Source organism: Planococcus citri, chromosome 3, assembly GCF_950023065.1.
Source record: "Planococcus citri chromosome 3, ihPlaCitr1.1, whole genome shotgun sequence".
Lineage (NCBI taxonomy): Eukaryota > Metazoa > Arthropoda > Insecta > Hemiptera > Pseudococcidae > Planococcus > Planococcus citri.
Window position 1 is genome coordinate 42,558,926 of NC_088679.1, and position 21,828 is coordinate 42,580,753.

General features: G+C 33.5%; 2 protein-coding genes across 3 annotated transcripts in view; both read left to right on the forward strand.

The window, feature by feature from the left end:
* Positions 1 to 16,718, forward strand: part of LOC135839491 (uncharacterized) — a 96,813-nt gene extending 80,095 nt beyond the window's left edge. For both annotated transcript variants that reach the window (XM_065355545.1, XM_065355546.1), the window contains 9 exons: positions 4,403 to 4,539; positions 6,803 to 7,003; positions 7,082 to 7,425; positions 8,424 to 8,643; positions 11,947 to 12,246; positions 12,401 to 12,834; positions 12,917 to 13,281; positions 13,640 to 14,120; positions 14,249 to 16,718. In XM_065355545.1, the coding sequence (XP_065211617.1) occupies positions 4,403 to 4,539; positions 6,803 to 7,003; positions 7,082 to 7,425; positions 8,424 to 8,643; positions 11,947 to 12,246; positions 12,401 to 12,834; positions 12,917 to 13,281; positions 13,640 to 14,120; positions 14,249 to 14,594 (2,828 nt within the window). In that variant the 3' untranslated portion in view covers positions 14,595 to 16,718. The remainder of the gene's footprint in view (positions 1 to 4,402; positions 4,540 to 6,802; positions 7,004 to 7,081; positions 7,426 to 8,423; positions 8,644 to 11,946; positions 12,247 to 12,400; positions 12,835 to 12,916; positions 13,282 to 13,639; positions 14,121 to 14,248) is intronic.
* A 2,775-nt stretch (positions 16,719 to 19,493) lies between these two features.
* LOC135838474 (glutamyl-tRNA(Gln) amidotransferase subunit A, mitochondrial-like) lies at positions 19,494 to 21,740 on the forward strand. Its single transcript, XM_065354118.1, has 8 exons — positions 19,494 to 19,831; positions 19,902 to 20,097; positions 20,172 to 20,339; positions 20,420 to 20,595; positions 20,671 to 20,876; positions 20,952 to 21,169; positions 21,243 to 21,448; positions 21,522 to 21,740. The coding sequence occupies exons 1-8, from the start codon at positions 19,672 to 19,674 to the stop codon at positions 21,671 to 21,673; spliced, it is 1,482 nt and encodes a 493-aa protein (XP_065210190.1). The 5' UTR covers positions 19,494 to 19,671; the 3' UTR covers positions 21,674 to 21,740.
* Positions 21,741 to 21,828: the final 88 nt, after the last annotated feature.

The window sequence follows — 21,828 nt, forward strand, 5'->3', positions numbered from 1 at the left end:
CTAGGCCTTAGCTTGTTACCTTCAATTAAATTGTCAGTTTAATTATTACATTCATGTACTAGAAATTACAAAATCCCCGAAGGTACCTAAACGATTACAAAGGGTTGGAAACGCCGTAATAATTCTTCGTCATATATTCGTACCTACTACCTATGCATTTATAATATTGTAGAGTTACGTGAAACCATGAGGGTAGAATGGGAAGAGTTTTTTTTGTTCGTGGGTAGTTCTCTCGGTTGTTTATAAAGGTTTAGCACGTTTTTTTTTTCGAAACTGTTGAATGAAAAAATTAAAACAAAAAGGAGGTGTTTAGTGGAAAGTAAAATGGTGGGTAAATAAAACATTACATATTTACATTAAAGTACCTATGCAGTTAATATGACGTAAATGCATCAAGTACGAGTAGGTATTCGCTTGAATATACTGGGAAAACATTAAAATATTACGAATAAGTAAGTACTTGTTCGAGAACGCTAAATTTGTGGTTTTGTTAAGCATTCAATTCTACTGCTATATTGGAATGTAATCGTAAGTACCTACCTATTTCGAGAATGAATTTGGGTTTACTCAACTGCTGCTCTCAGAGAATAGTACAGCAGCAATACTTATCTGTACCTAACAATGAAGAAGAAAATTTTACTCTTTTTCATTTTTCAAATGTATATTTTACTATCATAGTGTAGATTAGACATTACTTATAACTTAGGTATTGATTTAATTTCAAAAAGTATACGGTTTCTGCAATTAATTATAATTTTTATGCGTTATATGTACGAGTATAATATGTACGTACCTATTTAACGGGTGTCTACTTCGATTAGGTGCGATTTTTTTTTTTTGGAAAGAAAGCTTTTGTTAATTTTTTCCCACTTCAAAAGGATAGACTTCATTAGAACCAAATTCATTGGAAAAGGTCCAAGTGGAGGATACAGTTCGATTTATTCTTGCTGCTGAGTGGGAACTAGAGAATGTATGAAATATTGCCTCTAGACATAATGCTAGTAGGTACTTCTCTGTTATTTTTCAACTCATATAGGTACATACTTATCTACAGTTAGGTACTTATTTTTATCGAATGTATTATAGCCCTACTTCAGGTATACATTTTAAATCACATCCTGAAAGGCAATTTTCGAAAAAAAAAATAGTTTGCTCCGCGAATCATTCTTTCAATTCTTTTCAATCTTTCATTGTATTCTATCGTTTCATTGATTTCGAAATTATATTTTTCAAAAAAAAAAAAAAAAAGTATGAAAATATAGAGAAAATTTTATTGTTTTATCATTTTGCGACCTTTTTTAAAGTAACATGTGATGAATAAAATACAAATAGGTACCTACTCTAAGTTTAAAATCATCAAAAGTTGTCATTACACAAAAAATCAGATGTGAAATAGTACTATTATAAAAATAGGTGGGTACCGAAAAATCCAATCTTTTTTTTTCTTTTTAGAATTATAAATGCGACAAGTAGGTACAAAATTCTAACAATTTTAATCACCAAGAAAGGTAAAATGTAAATCTGAATTCCATTGAAAATGTATTTTAATAAAACAACTAGGAAATCAACAGAGGACTTCAAATACACCTTCACCCAAAATTTTACGTGCTGATGTCCATTTTTCAATTTGGGCCAAAAATAGTTTTAAAAATTGAAATTTAACCAAATTTACCTACAATGTTGAAATGTGAATTGAATGGTGATGATTTCGAATCGTTCTGGAACTTCCAGTGGATTTTCGGATTCTCCAATTAGTATTTGAAGAAACACTGTAAGTGGGGTAAAAATGTCTAGCACACTTGGATACCTATATTACCTTCTTTATGGCCCATTTCCATGATTTAGGCACATGTTTTCAAAACCTTGAATGATGATTTTTTCATTTTTTCCAAAAGTACATAGGTTTCTACCTATTAATTGGAAAAAATTTTGGATTTGAACTGGCTATTTGTGCTGTATTTCTTTTTCACCCTATACTTACGGTATTTTTTTCGAAAGCTAGAGAATTCAAAAACCCGTTGGATACTCCAGAATAGTTGAAACCTATCAAGAATTAACTTGAGGGGCGAAAATATGGTACAAACCTAGTTTTTCAGATAAATCTGGAGAAATTTAGATTTTTTCTCATTTTTGGCCCAAGTGCGGGTAATTTATAAAAATTCATCAAAAATCGAATTTCAGCACCTGAAATTTTGGTTGGCAGTTATTTTGGGTATTCTAATGATTCCTCTGTGCCCACGCCAAAAATTTTTGTACCGAAATTTTGACTTACTTACTTACTTATGTGATGATACTAGCTTAGTTTTGGTGGCTCTCCAATCTCCATTGCTCAGAAAAATGCCTCTTTGCGAAATGTACGATTGGTCAAGTTGGGCAATTTTTAAACAATTTGAAGAAAAGTAAATCTATGTAGAATTTTTATTTCCTTCTCCAATTTGTTTTCACTGTTATTGTGGCTGATAGTTGAATTTGATGATTGATCACATTTTTTATGAATCTGAACAGATGGCGACTTGAAATACCTAAATTAGAAAGGATTCACTTGATTGCTACCCACAAAATGAAAACATTCTCGCTTACTTTTGAAAAAAGTTAAATCTTGCAATTCGTTGAAAAACGTGTAGGTATGTACCTAATTTTCCTTTGGTGTTGTCAAACATCACAACTTCACCAGACCAATAATCACACCACTCTTTGTTTGTTACATTTTCAGCTCAATTTAAATGCGCTTTTAAATCTTCTTTTGCGCTATACCTTCATCAACCTCACCCCTCACCGCTGATAGCACACGTATATTTATTTTATGTACATACCTACCGAGAAAAAAGTACTCACTTTTTGAGTTGATAATGGTGTAACGTATGCCGCCAACAGAGCAGTCTTAACTGTACTTCATCTATTTATTCAACATTATACCCATTTCCCGATTTTCTCTTCTCCCATTTCGTCTGATTTACATATATTTCGAATATATTTTTCAATTGCTGTGTCACAGTTTCATTTTATTTGCCTCACGCTTTTCCTGCGTTCGTGTCGTTTTCTTCCTTTTTTTTCATTTTTTTTTTTCTATTTTTTTTTTTTTTTTTTTTTTCATCTTAGCCTCCACATATAAAAACAATCCAAGCTCATATTTGCACGCAGTGCTGTTTTCAAGACAAAAATTCCGGCCTTTTTTCCTCCGAAATACTTTTTTATAATTTAATGAAAAAGAAAAAAACCGAACGAGAAAAACGAATAAAAATTCACAAAGCATACTACTAACAAGATTTTTGGATGTAGGCTTGTACCTATTGCTGCCTACTTGTACCTAATATATTAAAGGGAGAAGCATGCTTAGAAATCGGCTTCTTGAAACATGTTTCATCAATTATGGTTTCATTACATAATAATGTTGCTGTAGGTACCTAAGGGGATACATTTTAGAAATTAACTGAAAATATCTCTTGAGTGGGTAATTTACCTACACCGGATCAATGATATTTTATGAACGCCCCGGCATAGGTACCTATCTACTTCGTGCTAAAGTAAACGAAAACATGCTTAAAAATTATGCTGTATTTTCGTCATCAATAATCGACGTAATTCACGTTAGAATACATAATATATGAAATAGCTGGGGCTACGAATATAGAAAATATTCGATAACAGTCGCCGTAAATAATTCACCTTAACGCCGGAACGTTTCGGCGTTCGCTTTAGTTTTAGCTGGCAAAATTTTATAACGAAACTATCTAAATAAAATACGCTTAAAACTGCAGTTATTGGGTAAGTTATATATTGAAAATAGTGTTCAAGTTTTGTAACTTTTCATAGTACAAGCTTGATTGAAGAAGTGTTTGCGGAAGGGTTGGTAGATGAAGGAAGCGGCGCGGAGGAGAAAGATCGAGAGTAGATGGATACGATATGGCTGACGATGGAGCTAGCAACGTTGCGAAGTTTTATGGGGTATTTTTGGCAAAAAGTAATTTTATCAAATTTATCGACTTAACGTATTAGTATGCTCGAAACGAATTGATACAAAAGAATGTAACTTCCTTTTTCCCGCCTGATTAATACCTTTAAATTTCTTCATCCTAACCTAACCTAATCACGTACTTTGAAACCCTAAGCGAACAATGTCATTGTAAAGATACGTAAACAGGGACAAGGGAAAAAATGCTCTCGTTGCGTCACGACGCTAACTAAATTATCTGATGGAATAATTTTTTATTACAACTCTGGCCGTATTTTTATTATCTAACGATGTAATAGGTGGGTACAGGTATCGAACGACCACACTTGTACTATACGAGTATCTCCATGTTACACGATTATCTTATATACTACTTGGTATAGCTTCTGTACCTACTACCTACGCAACGCATGTTAAACTAACAATGCCGAAATAATGTTCTGTTTCTAGCCTGTAACCGAACTTATTACGGTGAAGTGGGCCATTCATACGAGCTTGAGGTAAGAAGACCTCGGGAAGATAGATTGCCTTTTTTGTGCTACTTAAATTTTACCGCTGCTGGAGACGTATTCGGTGATCTAATTCAGGTAATTTGAAGCAACTCTTGTGGTTTATTACCTTGACAGCTTACTACGCCTATAAATTTTTTTTAAAAAATGCATGAGCTTTTTCAAAAAATAGGTACCTACTCTTTTGGGGAAAATATTTTGATGTCTACGATTGTGTATAGATTTTAATCAGAAATGTAATCCAAACAAGTAGGTACCTACTTGAATGAAACAATTTAGAAATAGAATTCGCGACGGAGGATCATTTTTTTTTTTTTTTGTAAGAGTATGAAATCTCTTGTTTTATAAATTTCAACCGTTAATATTCAGATTGACCAATGGTTAAAAAGAGCTACTCAGTGTTGACTCAAATTCATGACCAAAAACTGAAAATAGTACATATGCACACGAATACATTCGATCAAAGGCAGAGACACGAGTGAAAGTGAGAGCAAAAAGAAAGAAGTTCTTAGCTGGTGAAACGAAAGTAGAGAGCAAGGGGGAGGGGTGGTGGCGAACTGGTCCAGTAAGAGATGAAGGGTAGAAGGGTTGAAGACCAGATCGTAAGGTTGGGTAGGTAATAATTTTAATTTCGTGGAGGTTTATGGAAGGGGATATATGTTAAAAAATTTAAAACAGTGAAAATTTGAACGTGCTTTTTTTTTGGTTGAAAGATTGAAAGCAAGTAACTACCTGCTTATCTAATTCAGTCATATTTATGAATATAAACAGGATCGGGAACTCATGAACCTTGAATTCTTCACCTCCCGAAAAATTCGACCAATCATAGTCTCCACTTTCTGATAACTACCTAACCAATCACAGCATTTCACCTCCCGAAAAACACGTGGGTTATGCGATTTGTGATTGGTTGACTTTTTCTTGTACATTTTATATGTGAGTTTCCGATCTAGTTTATATTCATATCTGTGAGTAAATTTTGTTTCTTTGGAATAAATTTTGTTTTTTGAAGTGAATCGTGGTATGGTATAATTTTCTCTAAACTGTGTTGTCATTACTTCATTAGGTTTAAGATTTTTAAGCCCCAGTAATTCATGTGTAAAAATTTTAGAAATTTTACAATGGTCGTGGGTTTTTATTATTTCAAAAATTATGTATGTAGAATGAACTGAACTAACCAAACTCACAAATTTGCTTTGCTTTTTAAGAAAGAAAAAAAAAGATGAAAAATTTCACATCACATGCGCCTGCAACGCTATGATAAGCAATTTATCAGATGCGAAGTTGGGCCTCGACTAATATGCATACAACTTTTTTCGAGTCAATTTTTTCTCAATATTTTGTAAAGTTTATCATTTAATTTACTTTTCTAATGTAGGTACGAATAGAGATGTCATTTTAAAGTCGGTTGAGTCTTAGTTACCTATACCGTGTTTCTTTCCCTAAGCAACGCCAGTTCAGTTCTTTACAAGGTGTTACGTAAATAAAGTAACTTCAGTTTTATTAGCTCGTGAAACTGACTGCAAACATGGGGCTTTTTTAAACGCAATATTTTTTGTTCTCGACACCGAATGCGATATATGTAAGTATTAATAGAGAAGTTGGTTGAGCGTAATCCGAAGGAGGAAAAAAAAATATAGAAAATTGTGTACTGAGAAAAGGTTTGCAGACAGGAATTTTTATGTCGACTGAGGCTGCTTGCATAGGACATGCGTCTTTTGTTTTATATTTATTATTATTTTTCGAGAAGTATTGTTCTCACCTAGCTTAATGGTATGTGAGTGTGTGTACGTATGTACCTGGTAGAAAAGAACATGGTAACATTTCGCTCGACGTTTACACCACACAGGTACCTACAACATTGGAATCAACTACAGCATTCATAGAAATCGTACGTGAGTTATTAATCAAAATGTCAAATGATCACGAAAGCTTTTTCTTATGCACTTCAAGAATAAAAGTATTGTTCAAATAAATTCCCTCGTACAGATACCACGGCGTTCTGTGTTTTAGAATTTATAGAATCTACAATAAAGGAACAATGTGTGAGAAAAAGCTAAAGGGGAAAATATATAGGTAGCTCGTTGAAAAAAAAAAGCACAAAACAAAAAAACCCCATTGGTCACTGGATAGCCCTAGTCACAATCAGCGTCGTGTGTATTTTATTGATTAGTCGACGAATGTTTTGTGGCAAACTTAGTGATTTATTGGAAAGTATTTAAAAAATCCGAGCTTTTCAACCATTATATTGTACTGATTCTTTTTTTATACCAGCTCGTAAATCGTGCTCGAGGTGAATGGGAAATTTTCAAGATACTTAAGGGTCTATTTTATTTTTCAGATAACATTCGATGCGTTCACTGTGGGTAAATTTGTTTCGTATATCGTCGACGGATGCCCAGACGGTTATATGACTATTAAAGAAAGCAGTCTGCCTACTATTGGCGGACAGTGGTGTGGCAGTGCTTGGGGATATACTGTGTATTACAGCGAAAGTTCTTCCATTAATTTAACTTTATTTCTTAGCAGATTATCCGAACAGGTGAATCATTTTTTCCCCTCTTCATTTCGTACCAATAAAATTACTGTCGTAAAGCTAATGTATATTGTGTATTTTCAGGGTATTGGTTATAATTTCGATTTTAAGATATCATTTAAGTATTTAAGAAAAACAGATGCTCATTTGAGGTATGGAAATACGACGGTAGCGACGTGGAGAGGTAATTTAATCTCCAGTACGTACTGCGATCGTATACTGGAGCAATGTGATATTCGAACATGTCGTGTACAGTCACCCAATTATCCAGGCATATATCCGCGAAATGTTACCTGCTACTATAGAGTCGAAGTTCGGGAGAATATTCGAGGCAAGCATTCTCTTGTTGCTGTCAATCAAAGATACGCTCATAAAATTCACATGAAAGACCAATTCAACAAATATGACCGGAGTCAACGAACTCTAAGGTGAGTGTTTTTTAAAATTATGCACACTTGAGCAGGTATAGCTATTTATTGTGGCCATTTTTCACTTGACATATAACTACATACCTATATCACCATACTGATGTTTTCTTCAAAACTAGTTTTCTATCTCTCCAACACTCTCCCCTCTCAATTTTGATGTTTGAAATGCCATTAAAATTTACACATTTTTTGTGAATGGGTAATGCTAGTAATGTCAAAATTTAAAATTTAATCCAAAGGAAGCATTTTTCCACAAAATTTCTCAAGCTGTGTATCGCGAAAAAAGTAATAATCATAGTCCTAGTAGGTTTACAGTTCGGGTTTTCGTGGTTCGTCAATTGAAATTCGATTTGTTCGTATCAATGAACAGATTATTATTAGATCCGAGTAAACCATTAAACTTTATCCGGAATAAGCGATTAATACCGCAATAAAATGTCAGTTGGACATATTTAATAGTACTTTGCCTGGTTGGAATTTGCCTCTGGAGTCTCATTCAGCTACCGACACATCTGCTGCAACTTAACTAGTCCTAAATTTTGCGCTGTTACTACAAATACCGCGCGTCTTCTCCGTTCCCAACTTTCATCCTAATTACGAGCCAACTGAAATGCCTCCAGTCATCGAGTTAAACGCGTTAACGTCGAATTATTAAAGCCTTTACCTTTACCAGTGACATAGAGTTCGCGTAAACTTTACCTTAGTACGAATTAAGGATATTGTTAGCTATTAGCATGAATCTTCTATCTTTCCAACTTTATTTATTACTTTGTTGTTGGGATGTTTTGTTGGATTACCTACGTTATTCACGATGATATTCGAGTGTGGGTAGGTATTTGAAAAATTAATCCATAAAAAAAAGGGAAAAAATTCACGTGCCAAAATAATTATATTTAAATGTATTGTTCTATATACATACATCCTAAGACTAAAAAACCGAGAGGTAAAAATTCCACTAACCTCTTACTCATAGGCGGTATTATAAATTATGTCGACAGGGTTTGGGACCAGTGTAACGTGATACAAGATTATTTAACAGTGTATGACGGTGCATCGACCGAAGATCCTATACTGGTGCGATTATGCGGTGGAGACGCAGTGCCTGACATAATCAGTAGCGGTCCTCACATGCTTTTGGAATTTCACACATCCCCCTACGATAATCCTTTTCATCCAGTGCCTCTTAGCTATTTACCAGGCTTCGAATTAGACGTGAAGGTATTTATAAAACTGAAGTTTGCCCTTTATATTATACTTTCTAGCTCGCTTCGTATATGTATGTTGTATTATGTTAAAAATAAACTATTTAGGTAGGTATCCTAGCTATATGTAAATTAATTTAGGTCATGTTATTGTTATAAAATAAATGAGAAATTTGGACGTAAAATAATTTTGCTGACGTGTTAATTCATCAAAATTTTCAAGTAAACTTGTCCTTTTTTTTAAATATCTAGTCAAAATTTGAACGCTCTATCTCAAGAACAATGGAACTCGGGGCAAATTCATTCGCAAGATTTCAGAAAAAATGATTGACTGAAAATTAATACCTACCTAGATTATTATCATTTTTTTCAATTGGATGAACTCAGCATTGAGTCTGACAAAAACGAGATGTACAAGATAGATATGTCACATGAGTTTTCCAACTTTTTTTTTAATAGCAAACTTTAGGAACTATAGTGAAGAGTGGAGAGCGTCGGTTTAAAAAATTAGGTTTAGGAAATGGTTACAATATTTTTTTCTATCTCGGTCCAAAATTGGGGAGGGGTGCCCTTTGTGGTTGAGAGTAGGGGAGAGGGAGGATGTTTTGGACAGTTGCTGGTTTGACGAGTTGGTTTGATTTTTTTTGACGGGGTTTTCACTATTATGTGGCAATGTCATACCATAACTGATATTTGACAACATTTACCGGAAACCAATTCGTGTGATAAAAATATTTCAGCTTTTGTTTTGAAATGCTGTTTTTGGAAAAAAATGTCATCTCACATTTTGAGCTCCTGAAAAATAACCGTGAGGAATTTCGTCAGGAGCCCAAGTAAAATGAAATCTCTGATTCCTTCTCGTCAATAATCACTAATTACCTTTTCGTGAAAAGCTGATACTTTTTTCTCACAGCCAGTTTAAGTAGAAATGGCATAGTGGGGATGTTTTGGACACTGCGATAAATTTGTGTTAATTTGTTATGTTTGGGTGTAAGAATGCCTGTTTTATCCGACAAATCCAGGAAAGACTTTTAATGAGTCTGGAATGATAAATGCTAATCATCAAGAACGATTTGAATTTGCCTCCTGAAAATATGTCGATTCGAGCAGGCCAGCACTGGCTGAAAAATATGGCATAAAAAAGTCGACTCTTCAACATTGCCTCACTAATATTAAAAACAATCCGAGTCAACTGAAATTGTGTGAAATTGTGGACAGATACTGACAATTGATTTTTAATGGATTGAAATTTGGGATTTCCAAAAATAAAGATTGAAAAAAACATCTTTTCTCAGCATATCCAAAACATCCACCTATTGTGTCCAAAACATCCCACTACTGTCCAACACATCCACCCAAAATGGTGTTTTTTCAAAGTCCAATGGTTTGTTCAGTTTGCAACTTGAAAATTTTTCTGGTAAGTCAAAATGTGCGCATTGAGATCCTCTTTCAAATGAGACCAACCCCACCTTTCTAGGTGTTTCCTATCGCTTGCAATTTCAAAGCAAAGAAAAGTGTCCAAACCATCCTCCCTCTCCCCTACCCTTGAAAGTGCGACATATCGAACAAAATATAAAACGTGACCATCAGAAAAGACATAACCGTGCGGTGTTATTCCGCCCTCAAGTTTTTGTTCAACACAAACCGGGCCGCGTAGTATTGCAAAGATGTTAATAGAATTGCATAACTAGTTCGCCGCAAATACGCGAGAAGATTTCTTTGATTTAATGTATGTATTCCCTTATCGACTTTAACGGGAAATGCATTCTGAATCTAGTACTCCTATTGCAATTCAAGCATTTTCGCTATTTTTTACGATGACCCTGCAAACTTTGAAAGCTCATACCTCGAGACTGGCTGACCTTGGAGAAAACCTTTTCGTAGACTCTTAAAGTGTACCTACCTATATCAAAAATTGAAAGAAAACAGTAAACTGAATTTTCACATTAAAAGTTCCACCTATCATTTAAAAAATTCAAGCTACCATTGAAAAATTTGAAAAAATTAGAACTCTGTTTTTATCCCCTTTTTTGTTGGAATATTTTTTTATTCGACCCTTCAGTGACCACAATATTTCAATTAATCGCATGAAATTAATTACAAAACTATCTAGGTAGGTATACGTCATAAATATTTTATTTTTGTTGCCTTAAAACAGATACTTACCTAAATTTTTAATTTGAGAAAAAAAAACACAAAGAAACTCCACTATCTCCTTTTCCTTGCCATATCAACAAATAATATCGAAGGTATTTGAGTTTTTTTTCTCTCTCTCTTATTAAGAAGTAAAAAGTCGATAAATATCGATAAATAACGTTTCGACTTTTTTTTGTTACTCTCGAACGTACTTATATAAATTATTAACCTGATTTGTTACTTATTTAATTTAAAGTGTAAGCGCGAATTTCAAGCATTTCCAACTTTTATACGACTATTGAGAACTAACCTCGGTGAAAAGTTTTGCCACTTTACACAGATTTACGACGGCCCCATAAAACGATTTAGGGGGGGAAAATTTATCCGTCGAATTACGTAAACACGTGTGAACTCATTCTATTGTTTAAAACGAATGAACGAACGCGCGAATAATTTCCGTAAATTAGAAATAAGGCTACCTACGTTCGGAATAAAAAGCACCATTCAATTTTGTTTTTGGCGAATAGGCTAATTGAATAAAAATTTAAACGAGATTACGGTGAGATATGAGCTTTTGTTATGAATGTACTGTAGTTTGTTGTCGAATGTTGGTAGGTAGTTTTTGGGAAATACATAAACTGCTCGGCGAAATATATAATACGATGATAGGCCCAATAGCGAGAAATACGTAATTTAGATTCTAAAAACAAATAACTGTAACATCGCGTCCGCGCGTCCGATGAATTAAAAGTACTGCAGTATATACAGATATCGCACTCGAACGTACCAGAATTAAACCATTCACGATGATTTGTTGTTCTGCTCGCGAATGGTTATTAATTGGAAACGGTCGATTTGGTTTTAATTTTCTAACCTTAGGGACAAATGTCGCGCACCACAAGCTATAAAACATTTTTCGATACCAGTCTAAAATGTTCAATTACTAAATAGTCAACGTACCTACAGGGTGTTTTGTTGGTAATTCATCGTTCTCTTCTTCTGAATAGGTATTGATGGGATGATCCAAAATGTACCTACTGTATTAAGGGAAGGGGGGAGGTTTTTCGAAACTATGCGAGCATACCAATCCTATTTTTTGAAGTGAATATCCGATACCTAATTAAATAATTTATTCCACAATAAAATTGCACTATTGAAATAAATTGTGAAAACGTGATTTCAGATTTTACGTGTAGACTCAAGATCACCTTCTTATGTTCAGAACAAAACAAAATGTGAATTTACTATCGTTAGTTACGAGGGTAGCAAGAACTGGGGGTATTTGGAGAATCCCAGGCATTCTTTACCTCCAAATACAACGTGTCGTTATCGATTTCAAGGACGAAGGTCGCAAAACGTCTGGATTTCATTCGTCAAATATCACGCGGCCAGTTGGGATCCGAATGCTTATCATTTAGAAATGGAATGTAACGCCAAGTTGACCATATTAGATGGACCTACGGAAGTACCGAATGGCCAAAAAGTAACGAACCTTTTTTCTGCAGAATATGTAAACATTTTTATTTAAAATTTTGCTATCATTAAATAATAATAAGTAAACGCGCATCCATATTAGAAACATATAGAAGTAATATACGTTTTCACCGCCATATAATACTATGAATTATTATTTTTAGATAAACGCTACAGTTATAGGAGAATTTTGCAAAGACGAAACGCCTAAACTATGCGATCACGCAATACTACGAAATCGAACCAGAAACACCAGACCATGTACGTTGTCAGAAAGTTACGTTTCGAGTGGAAGTGATCTAACACTAGATATCTATCTACGAAAAGGTTCGGTGTTATTTCCGTTGAGTTTTCAATTAAGATACGAATTCGTCGATACTTCTCTGGAGGGTATGAAAGTGCCAGAATCGCACAACTTGTGTGACCGTATCTTTACATCAACGGGCGCTTCGTCGTCATTCGGAAAATTCTATTCTCCCAAAAGCGTTTTCTTCTACGGAAGAGGTGGCACGAGAAATTTGAATTGCGTATTCAAATTTAAGCCAAATACCGGTGAGAAAGTTCAACTCAAATTCATATCTGCCAACTTAGGCGAGAGGTTCGTATCGGTCTATCACAAGCTCGTGCAATATTAAACAGTCATCTACTACGTATCAGTACTAATTATTCATGTATTTCAGATCCTGCCATACCAAAAATGACACCAGAACGGGTAGATTGAAATGTGTTTACAACCAACACGGTATTCCTTTTAGCAAGGCAGAAATTTGGATTACCGAGTATATTTGGTCGAATGTCCAGATGCCGAGGAGTTGCATTTGTTCACGTTTAAACGAGCCCTTTAAAATAATGTCGCTGATGTCTTCTGTTTTGCAAATTAATTTCACCGTTACCAACATGAACATTACTGAAGATTTCGAAAGTATATTCTTCGACGGAGAGTATCATTTTGTCGACGAAATGTCATCCACTGATAGTGAATTATGCCTCAAGAACCAGTATAGTAAAAAAGTTCGTGGTTACAGTGGCGAAATTCGTAATCGTGGTGAGTTACCTATACCTACATTTATGTACCTATCTGAAAAAATTCAAACCTTGAGTTCTCTATCCATCACAATTTAGTTTCAAATATGCATATTCAAATGAAAATCATTTGTTAAAAATTATGTAAAATAAGTTGCCTACTCAGTTTGCCGTAAATATGAACTGAAAAGTATATAGTACCTAATTACCTATCAAGTTTTTACACAGGATATCATGTTAGTTATATGAAACTGTGTTTTTACGTTCCTTCTACCTTTCGCATCACTTCATTTGTTAATCTGTCGTCTCTATACCTACCTAAACCACGATCCAATACTTGAAGACCACTAATAAAATATTAATTAATTTTCTTTTCACAGATATTAGAACAATTGGCAGCTCAACAACAAACGACTACTCTTCTCAGCTGACGGAAACATTACGTAAATGTGGTAACTATCCATGGCTCATCGAACCAGAAGAAGACTTTGTTAGTTTTTTATACTTAAAAATCAACGGACGTGAATTATTACCATCGAAAAAAGACCACGAAAATTACCATTGTTCTACATCAAATCGAATTATCGTGTACAGTGGTCGTAATCTGCGAAATCCCAGAGTCATATGCCCAGCCCCTGTCCAAGAACAAAATAAGTTACCAATAGTAGAAATATTTTCCGATGGTTGGAATTACTCTAGCAGTGAGTTTCAAAAATTGGACCTGTTGTCGCGAAGTTTTATCGTCGAATTCGTAAACGTAGATATTCATTCAGTCTCATACGTAGTATCTTGGCTAGAAGTAACTAGGCAACCATCACAATCGACCATTTCATTGTTACAAGGAATCGAATGTCCATACAGGTAATATTTTTTTTTCTGCGGAAAAATACTGCTTTTATAAAGCTACAAAAAACGAATCGTGTGAATTGGACGATAACGAAATGTCGTAAATTAACTTGTTTTGTCTTTTTTTTCTCTCTCTCATATAGATGTCCGGAACTGAATGCGTGTATCAGTTCGACGGTTTGGTGCGATAACGTCCAACATTGTCCTTCCGGTTTCGATGAAAGTGACATAAATTGTTTACAATTTAACATGCCGACATTGTATATTTCATTCGGTGGAGGTTTATTAGCTCTGTTGACAGTATTAATCCTATGCACATCCTGGTGCAAATACCGACATCATAGCAAGGCTGCGCGCAAAGCAGAGAAGCAAGCAGTCAGAAATAATTTACATGGCAACAATATTAGTCATAATGGCGACATTTATTGTAAAAGATATTCCCTCAACGGTAGCGATTTATATTTAGATGGAAAAGATAGTTTTTGTTGACAGAATGTCTCCCCTTTGGAAACGACAGTATGATCGTGCTTTTTTCCTGTTTATTTATTTCCTTTTTTTTTTTTTTTTTTTTTTGTAAATACGTCTGGTTTTGTGTGGTGTTTATGTTATGAGGTTTCGATACACTGATTATCTACATGCGAAACAAACAAAAACAAGAAAATGTTATGTTTTTACGATTTTTTTTTCAGATAAAATCATTCAGCTCCAAACAATAGATGAATATAGGTACATATACTTAATCAATACGCCTTCATGCGGAAGTACATACCTAGAGTGCTGATTTAATAGATACCTACTTATGTTATTTATATTGAGAAAGTAATCTCAATTTTATTTTCAACCATAAAATTAATAAATTTTGGAGCTCAAAAATACTACACTATCGAAACCACCATCGAATGTTTCCATGATGCAATGTTATTTATTTCTTCAAAACTTGGATAAGCCTATTTTGCTTTAATTACTGCACTTATCTAGTCAGTTTCGTTCGTATAAATTTACCCAAATGGTGGATTACTTATGGCTAGTAATAAACGGACGCATTTCTCACTAACCACCAATATTAAATCCTAACGCAATTGAACTAATACAAAAACCACCCTACCTTAAAGCAACAATCTGCGAATTTTTACGTAATAAAAGCACACCTATTAAAACAGCGATTCGTACAACTTTTCCAACATTTTAAATAATTGCATTGTAATTCCAAAGGGGAGAATTTCATGTGTAATTTTACTACACACCTGTATACCTACAATAGGACATGGCAGTAAAATACTTCAGATTCTTTTGCTTTTAAAAATATAATTTTTTTATTAATTTTTTTAACCGTAATTTTTCCCGTAGAATTTTCGCCTTTTATACATCACTGGTTTTTAAATGTAGATAGGTATTCCCGTCATTAATTTTAATTTCTCAGATTAAAAATCGTTATTTTAACCTGAGTAGGTACTAAACAATACATTGGGCTACCCTTTTTTTTTTATTATTATTATTTTCTCGCATATTATTTAACAACGAGTCATTTATATGTAGAAATGACGGTTTTTAACAAATTTACCTTAGGGATAACGTTGGGTATCTTTTTTGAAGAACTTTCGTTTTATCCCTCGTTTGTACAGCCCAAAACAAGAAATATATTATGGGTTATATTTCAAGTTACAATCGACGAATTTTTTCGATAAAAAAATACTTAAAAATTCCTTTGATGTTACCTACTAGAACTTCTTGTAAAAGTTTCCTGAATCTCCTTACACAACGCGAGCAGTTTTTGACAAGATATCTTTTCTTGTAACCCGACGAACTTCTGATTTTATCATCTTCGATTTTTTTTATTCGGTCTTTTGAAAAATAAAAATTTTAATTTAGATATGACCTCTAGAGGATTGGATGATTGCGAAAAGGTTGATTTGATTTTATTTCTGCGGATGATTTACAAGATGTGATTTTTTTCTTACCAACTGCTACGTGTAGAGATATATTATTGATATTAGGTAAATATTAATCATTTTAACAGCTGTGATATAAATTGAAAATTACAAAGCGATTACTAGTTTAAGTAGATTTTGAGTTGAAATAAAAATAGAACTACCTACTTTTATTTTTATAATATAGGTACCTATATTTACTTTATTAGACGATTGTGTTTCTATAATTGGTAGATACTTATATTTTTCACTCACTGATGTCAGTGGTGTGCTATTTTACCAAACCTACTTAAAAGAACACATTCGCGATTTTAGCGGATTTATTCTTGTTTTATTCATAATAGGTTGGTACCTACTTAAAATTTGATTAAATAGCGAGTGCCTACCTATTTGAAGCGTGAAACGAATCAATAATTTATGTATTCATATGTACAGGTAATTTTATTAGGTACCTACACACTTACTTCAAATCATCTGTTTATTTCGATAATCGTACATTCTTCATGTAGATATCTTGTAGACGAACCATTATCCACTTTGTGTAAGCATAGCATACCTACCTATGTATATATTTTCTCACTTTTGTAATTTATATACCATTTTTGATGACTGATACATTTATACTTCTATTTTCATAAGAATCTTTTCTTCTTTTTCATTATCCGACATTAAATTTTTTTGTCTAGCGTTTTCAATTTATTTGAAAAGATTAACAGAGTAAGTTATTACAGCACATCAAAACTTTTGAAATGTTTAAACATATCTATAACTATGTATTTAACATTCGGTCCCAGCCGTCCCAGGATTTATTTTTTTCTTCAAGTACAAAGAGTAGTCAATACAAAGTAAGTGTCTCATTGTCAGTACCTAAGTATGAATGAGCAAAATGCGTGTGCGCGCAATTTGCGCAAATGTGCGCTTTTGCAAGCACGTACTTAATGCGCATATTCTTGAAAAAATCGAGGAAAATGTCTATTATTGGCACATTTTTTGAATTTAAGATTTTAGAAAAAACTTTCTATTTTCATTTTTGATGGTAAAAATATTCAAAGATTTATTGAAACAGGAAGGTAAAGTAAAATGAAATTAAAAATGAAGCCATTGTGCTCACATGCATTTAAATGGGTTATTGAATTTCAACTTGAAAGTTGATGCACCATCGAAAAGAGCAGAAGTTTGTTTCTGTTTTGATACATTCACAATTTCTGTACAAAAATCGAAAAAATGTCACAAGTTTTTGCCATTTTGCTAGATTTTTTGAAACTGGCACCTCCTGGCAGTCATGTCAAAAAAATTGGCACGCTGCAGGGCTGCACTCCAAAATATTTTCCCACTTTCAGGAATGATATCTCTCAATATTTTAGCATAATTAATGCAAAATATTTACGAAGAAAAAATTTAAAAAAAAAAAAATTTATTCATCCAAACCAAACCAAAACTACCAAAAGTAAGCGATTTGCAAATTTTCAACTTCTCAGTATAAGAACCCGAAAAATTAAAATTAGTGGTCCTCGGCCCCCTGGCGCAGAACCCGGGGTTAAAAAGTACTTTTTTTTTCTTGGCTATATGGTCTAAAATGGTAACACTACATCCTAAAAGTGGTAACACTATTTTCTAAACAGGACTTTCTTATCACGGGCTAAATTGCACGATTAAATGAATTTAAAGTTGTGTAAAAGAGTTATTTTGATTCGCCACAACATTTACATGATAGCAAGAATGCAAAACAACTCACTTCACGTAAATTTAGTTCTATTTAATGTGAAATTAGTGGAAATATAGCATCGAATTTTTCGTGATAAGAAAGTCCTGTTTAGAAAATAGTGTTACCATTTTAGACCATATAGCCAAGAAAAAACTAGACTGCAAAGTGTGCGTAGCTAGCTGCCTTTTCTACAGCTATAACCGCTATTAATCGTACATATCTAAGTAGTGCATGCCTCTAATTTTTCAGAATTCTCATTATCTTCATATATATTACATACAATAATTCATATCATTTTCAAGTTCACATTATCTACAACTTATAGAACTTTTAATCAATTTTTGGAATTCTCAGTGTCTCTAAATGACAAATTTTCATATTTTGTTTAGAATTTCCATTGTCTTCAAATTTATAAAATTTCAAACCAATTTTCAGAATTTGCCTTTGATTCTAAAATTATTAAATCATATAAAATATGTTAAGAATTCGCATTGCCTCTAAATTGCACAAAAAAAATATGGGTAATTTTTACAAAAAATTTTGACTACATATTTAGCACAATAACCGGATCCCATTCAAAAATACATAATATAAGTACATATGATAAAATTTGTTTTGAAAATCAGTAATTTCTAACTGTTCAGTTACAATAATAATTTTTACTGTAATCTTATAGTAAAAATCATCATTTTAATAAATTTTGCTATAACATTAGTAAAAATGATTTTGTTTAAATAATTTTTACTTAAGCATGATAATAAAAATTACATAAACCAAATTGTGTAAAAATTATTCATTTTAAAGTAATTTTTATATCATAAAAAGTAAAAATTACTCATCTTAAGGTAATTTTTACTGTACTTATGGCGCTATAGGTTTAGTAAAAAGTATTTGAATAAATGAAATGAAAATTCATTTAGCAAAATGATATCATCATATTTCATAACTTTGTTTTTATAAATTAAAATAAGGGGGCTACAGGGTTCAAAATTCGTTTTTTTTTGCACCAGCATCATGTACTCACTCCACAGCATTTACCTATCCAATATTTCCAACGAAAAATCCGTCACCTATACCTACCTACCTGATGGGGATTCGAACCTGGGACCCTACAATTCCTATTCCTACCTACATGCCCTAACCATTCGACTACGAGTTCACATGGGGGGTTTGGGCATTAAAAGAATATATTTGTTGGGTAAACGCCCCACCAAACCACTCCCACTTGGAATATACAGCTAACAGATGAGGGGTGTAACAGGGTACAATGAGACAGCTGATTTGAAAAGCGGAGATGGAATAGACTGGGGGTATAGCAGGGTACAATGAGCGGCAGGTGTTTTGCAAGTCCCCTTTCTCCTTTTTTAGGAATTTATGCATTAAAATAATGAACTAAAATTGCAATTACTCAGCAATTACGCATCCGAATTGAATGAAAAATAATCTATTCCCTCCGCCTTAATGATTCTCAAATGGTGTCCAATAGGTACAAAAAACAGTTGGATAGTTTAAGAGAACATTCATGTATAACGAAATTTCATTTCTCAAAGCGAAACCAATAGTGTGCTACGCACACTAAAAAGTACTTTTTAACCCTATTCTAAATACATAAAATTGATAAAATACTAAAATACCATCCCGGCCCCTCGACCCGAATACATTGCGAACATAAACGGAAAGACTCGAATTTACTTACTCACTTTTTCTTCGATAGACGCTGCACCTATGCTCCCTTATCAAAAGTAAACAAAGAGAGATTTTTATTTGATAAAAACGGGGAAAAAATGAAAAATGAGTTGTGAAAATGAAATACCTTTCTTTCAAATAATGGAATAATTGAACTCTGTAATTTTTTTTTAATGCGATGGTTTGCTCACGTTAAAAATTGCTCTTTTACTAACCATACTGACCTTTACCTCTTGAAATCACCGTCATGGCATTTGTTTCTAAAACTGTATTAAACAGTTCTACTGATCATTGCCGGCAATGTTTGGAACGAGTTAAACAAACTTCTGCTCTAAATGCTTTTGTTACTTTGTTAAAAGACAGAGCTTTAGACGCCGCAGCAGAAAGTGACGATCGTATATCGAATGGTGAGATACATATCTGTGTACTTCAACAAACTAATAAAAAAATTGATTACCAATATGACTTTTTTTTCAGGTAAACGTTTGAGTAATCTGGATGGACTTACCATCGGTGTTAAAGATAATTTTTGTGTGAAGAATGTGAAGACTACCTGTGCCTCTAAAATGTTGCAAAACTTTATCGCTCCTTACGATGCTACTGTTGTAAAGAGATTGAAACAAGCCGGTGGTGTTATATTGGGTAAAACGAATTTAGATGAATTCGCTATGGGGTATAGAAATGTTTCATTTCATTATAATTATGGTCTGGTAGCGAATGTAATCTGATATTTCTTTTAATCTGTAGCTCCGGTACCACCGATTCAATTCATGGACCGACAAAGAATGTTTGGGGATCACCTTTACAATATGATATCAACCGTACTCAGAGTATTGAAAATTTTAATGAATGGCGAATAGCTGGAGGTAGCTCTGGTGGAAGTGCAGTTGCTGTTGCTACCGGAAGTGTTTTTGCGTAAGTGTTACGATACAGAACTTATTTTAAATTGATTGGATTTTTGAAACGATTTATTATCCATTTACATATTAAAACAGAGCTCTTGGATCCGATACTGGTGGTTCTACTCGAAATCCAGCTTCGTATTGCGGTGTTATCGGGTATAAACCAACTTATGGTGTAGTATCTAGAAATGGACTCATACCTCTAGTCAACTCTATGGATGTTCCCGGCATTTTGGCTCGTACAGTGAACGACACAGCTGATGTTTTCAGTTAGCGATTGATTTCATTTTTATAAAAATTCATTCCCTAGAAAATATAATCAACTCCGTATAAATTATTTTCAGATATTATTAGCGGACCAGATTGTTTCGATTCGACTACAGTCGAAGAAAATACTAAACCAGTTAATTTGAATGATGAATTCGATATTAAGAATGTCAAAATTGGTATTCCAAAAGAATACCATAATTCTGCCATAACCCCTGAGATTCTAGAAACGTGGAAAAACATCGCCAATATTTTCCAGAATGCTGGAGCCACTGTGCAAGAGGTAAAATACAGACGGTTACTTCTCTTATCCATACTTTTATTTACACTGAAATTAATAATAAATTTAACAATTTAGATGTCAATGCCACATACAGAACATTCAATTGTTACTTATTCGATACTTAATGCGTGTGAAGTTGCCAGCAACATGTCTAGATATTCCGGTCTATTATTCGGACACAGATCCCAAGCACAAGTATCCACTGATCAAGTTATAGCAGAGTCTAGATGTGAAGGTTTTGGTCCCGTTGTACGCTCGAGAATCTTAGCCGGAAATTATTTTCTTTTACAACGGTATGGATTTGATTATTTTCTATGCGATTTATCAGGTTCCCTGAACTTGCCATTGTTTTCGTGTTTCTCGTAGGAATTACGAAAAGTATTTTGTGAAGGCCATGAAAGTAAGGAGATTAATAGCAGACGACTTCAAAAATGCTTGGAATTCTGGTTTCAATTTTCTCTTAACTCCTACTACTCTTTCTACGGCTCCTTTATTAAGCGATTTCACTAAATTGGATAATCGAAGTCAGTGCGCTTTACAAGATTATTGCACCCAAGCCGTAAATATGGCTGGTAAGAAATATACGTCCGGCTAATTTTGAAATAATCCTCGTGTTTATCAAGCTCACAAACTTTTTTTTCTCAGGTTGTCCTGCAATATCGATACCTATTTATTTATCAAAAGAAGGATTACCAATAAGTCTTCAAGTTATAGGAAGAAATTTCGAAGATGCAGCGTTGTTACAACTAGCAGGTTGGCTTGAAAAAGCTGTGTCTTTTCCTCATTTAGTATCGTGATGTTTTTCTCTGTTGTTAGTTATTATATTAATTTTTGTGATGCATAAATTTCATTTTATTGTTCGTATTAATGATATACTTTATCTGAATTCTGAAACTGTATTAGAATCACCAAGTATGTGACAACTGAACCGATAAGCTGAAAAAAATGAAAA

Bases quoted from the DNA above. Each gene is read 5' to 3' on its own strand.
- LOC135838474 (XM_065354118.1), top strand. From the start codon at position 19,672: ATGGCATTTGTTTCTAAAACTGTATTAAACAGTTCTACTGATCATTGC. The intron at 20,877-20,951 runs GTAAAATACAGA...TTAACAATTTAG, and splicing joins CTGGAGCCACTGTGCAAGAG to ATGTCAATGCCACATACAGA. The intron at 21,170-21,242 runs GTATGGATTTGA...TGTTTCTCGTAG, and splicing joins AATTATTTTCTTTTACAACG to GAATTACGAAAAGTATTTTG.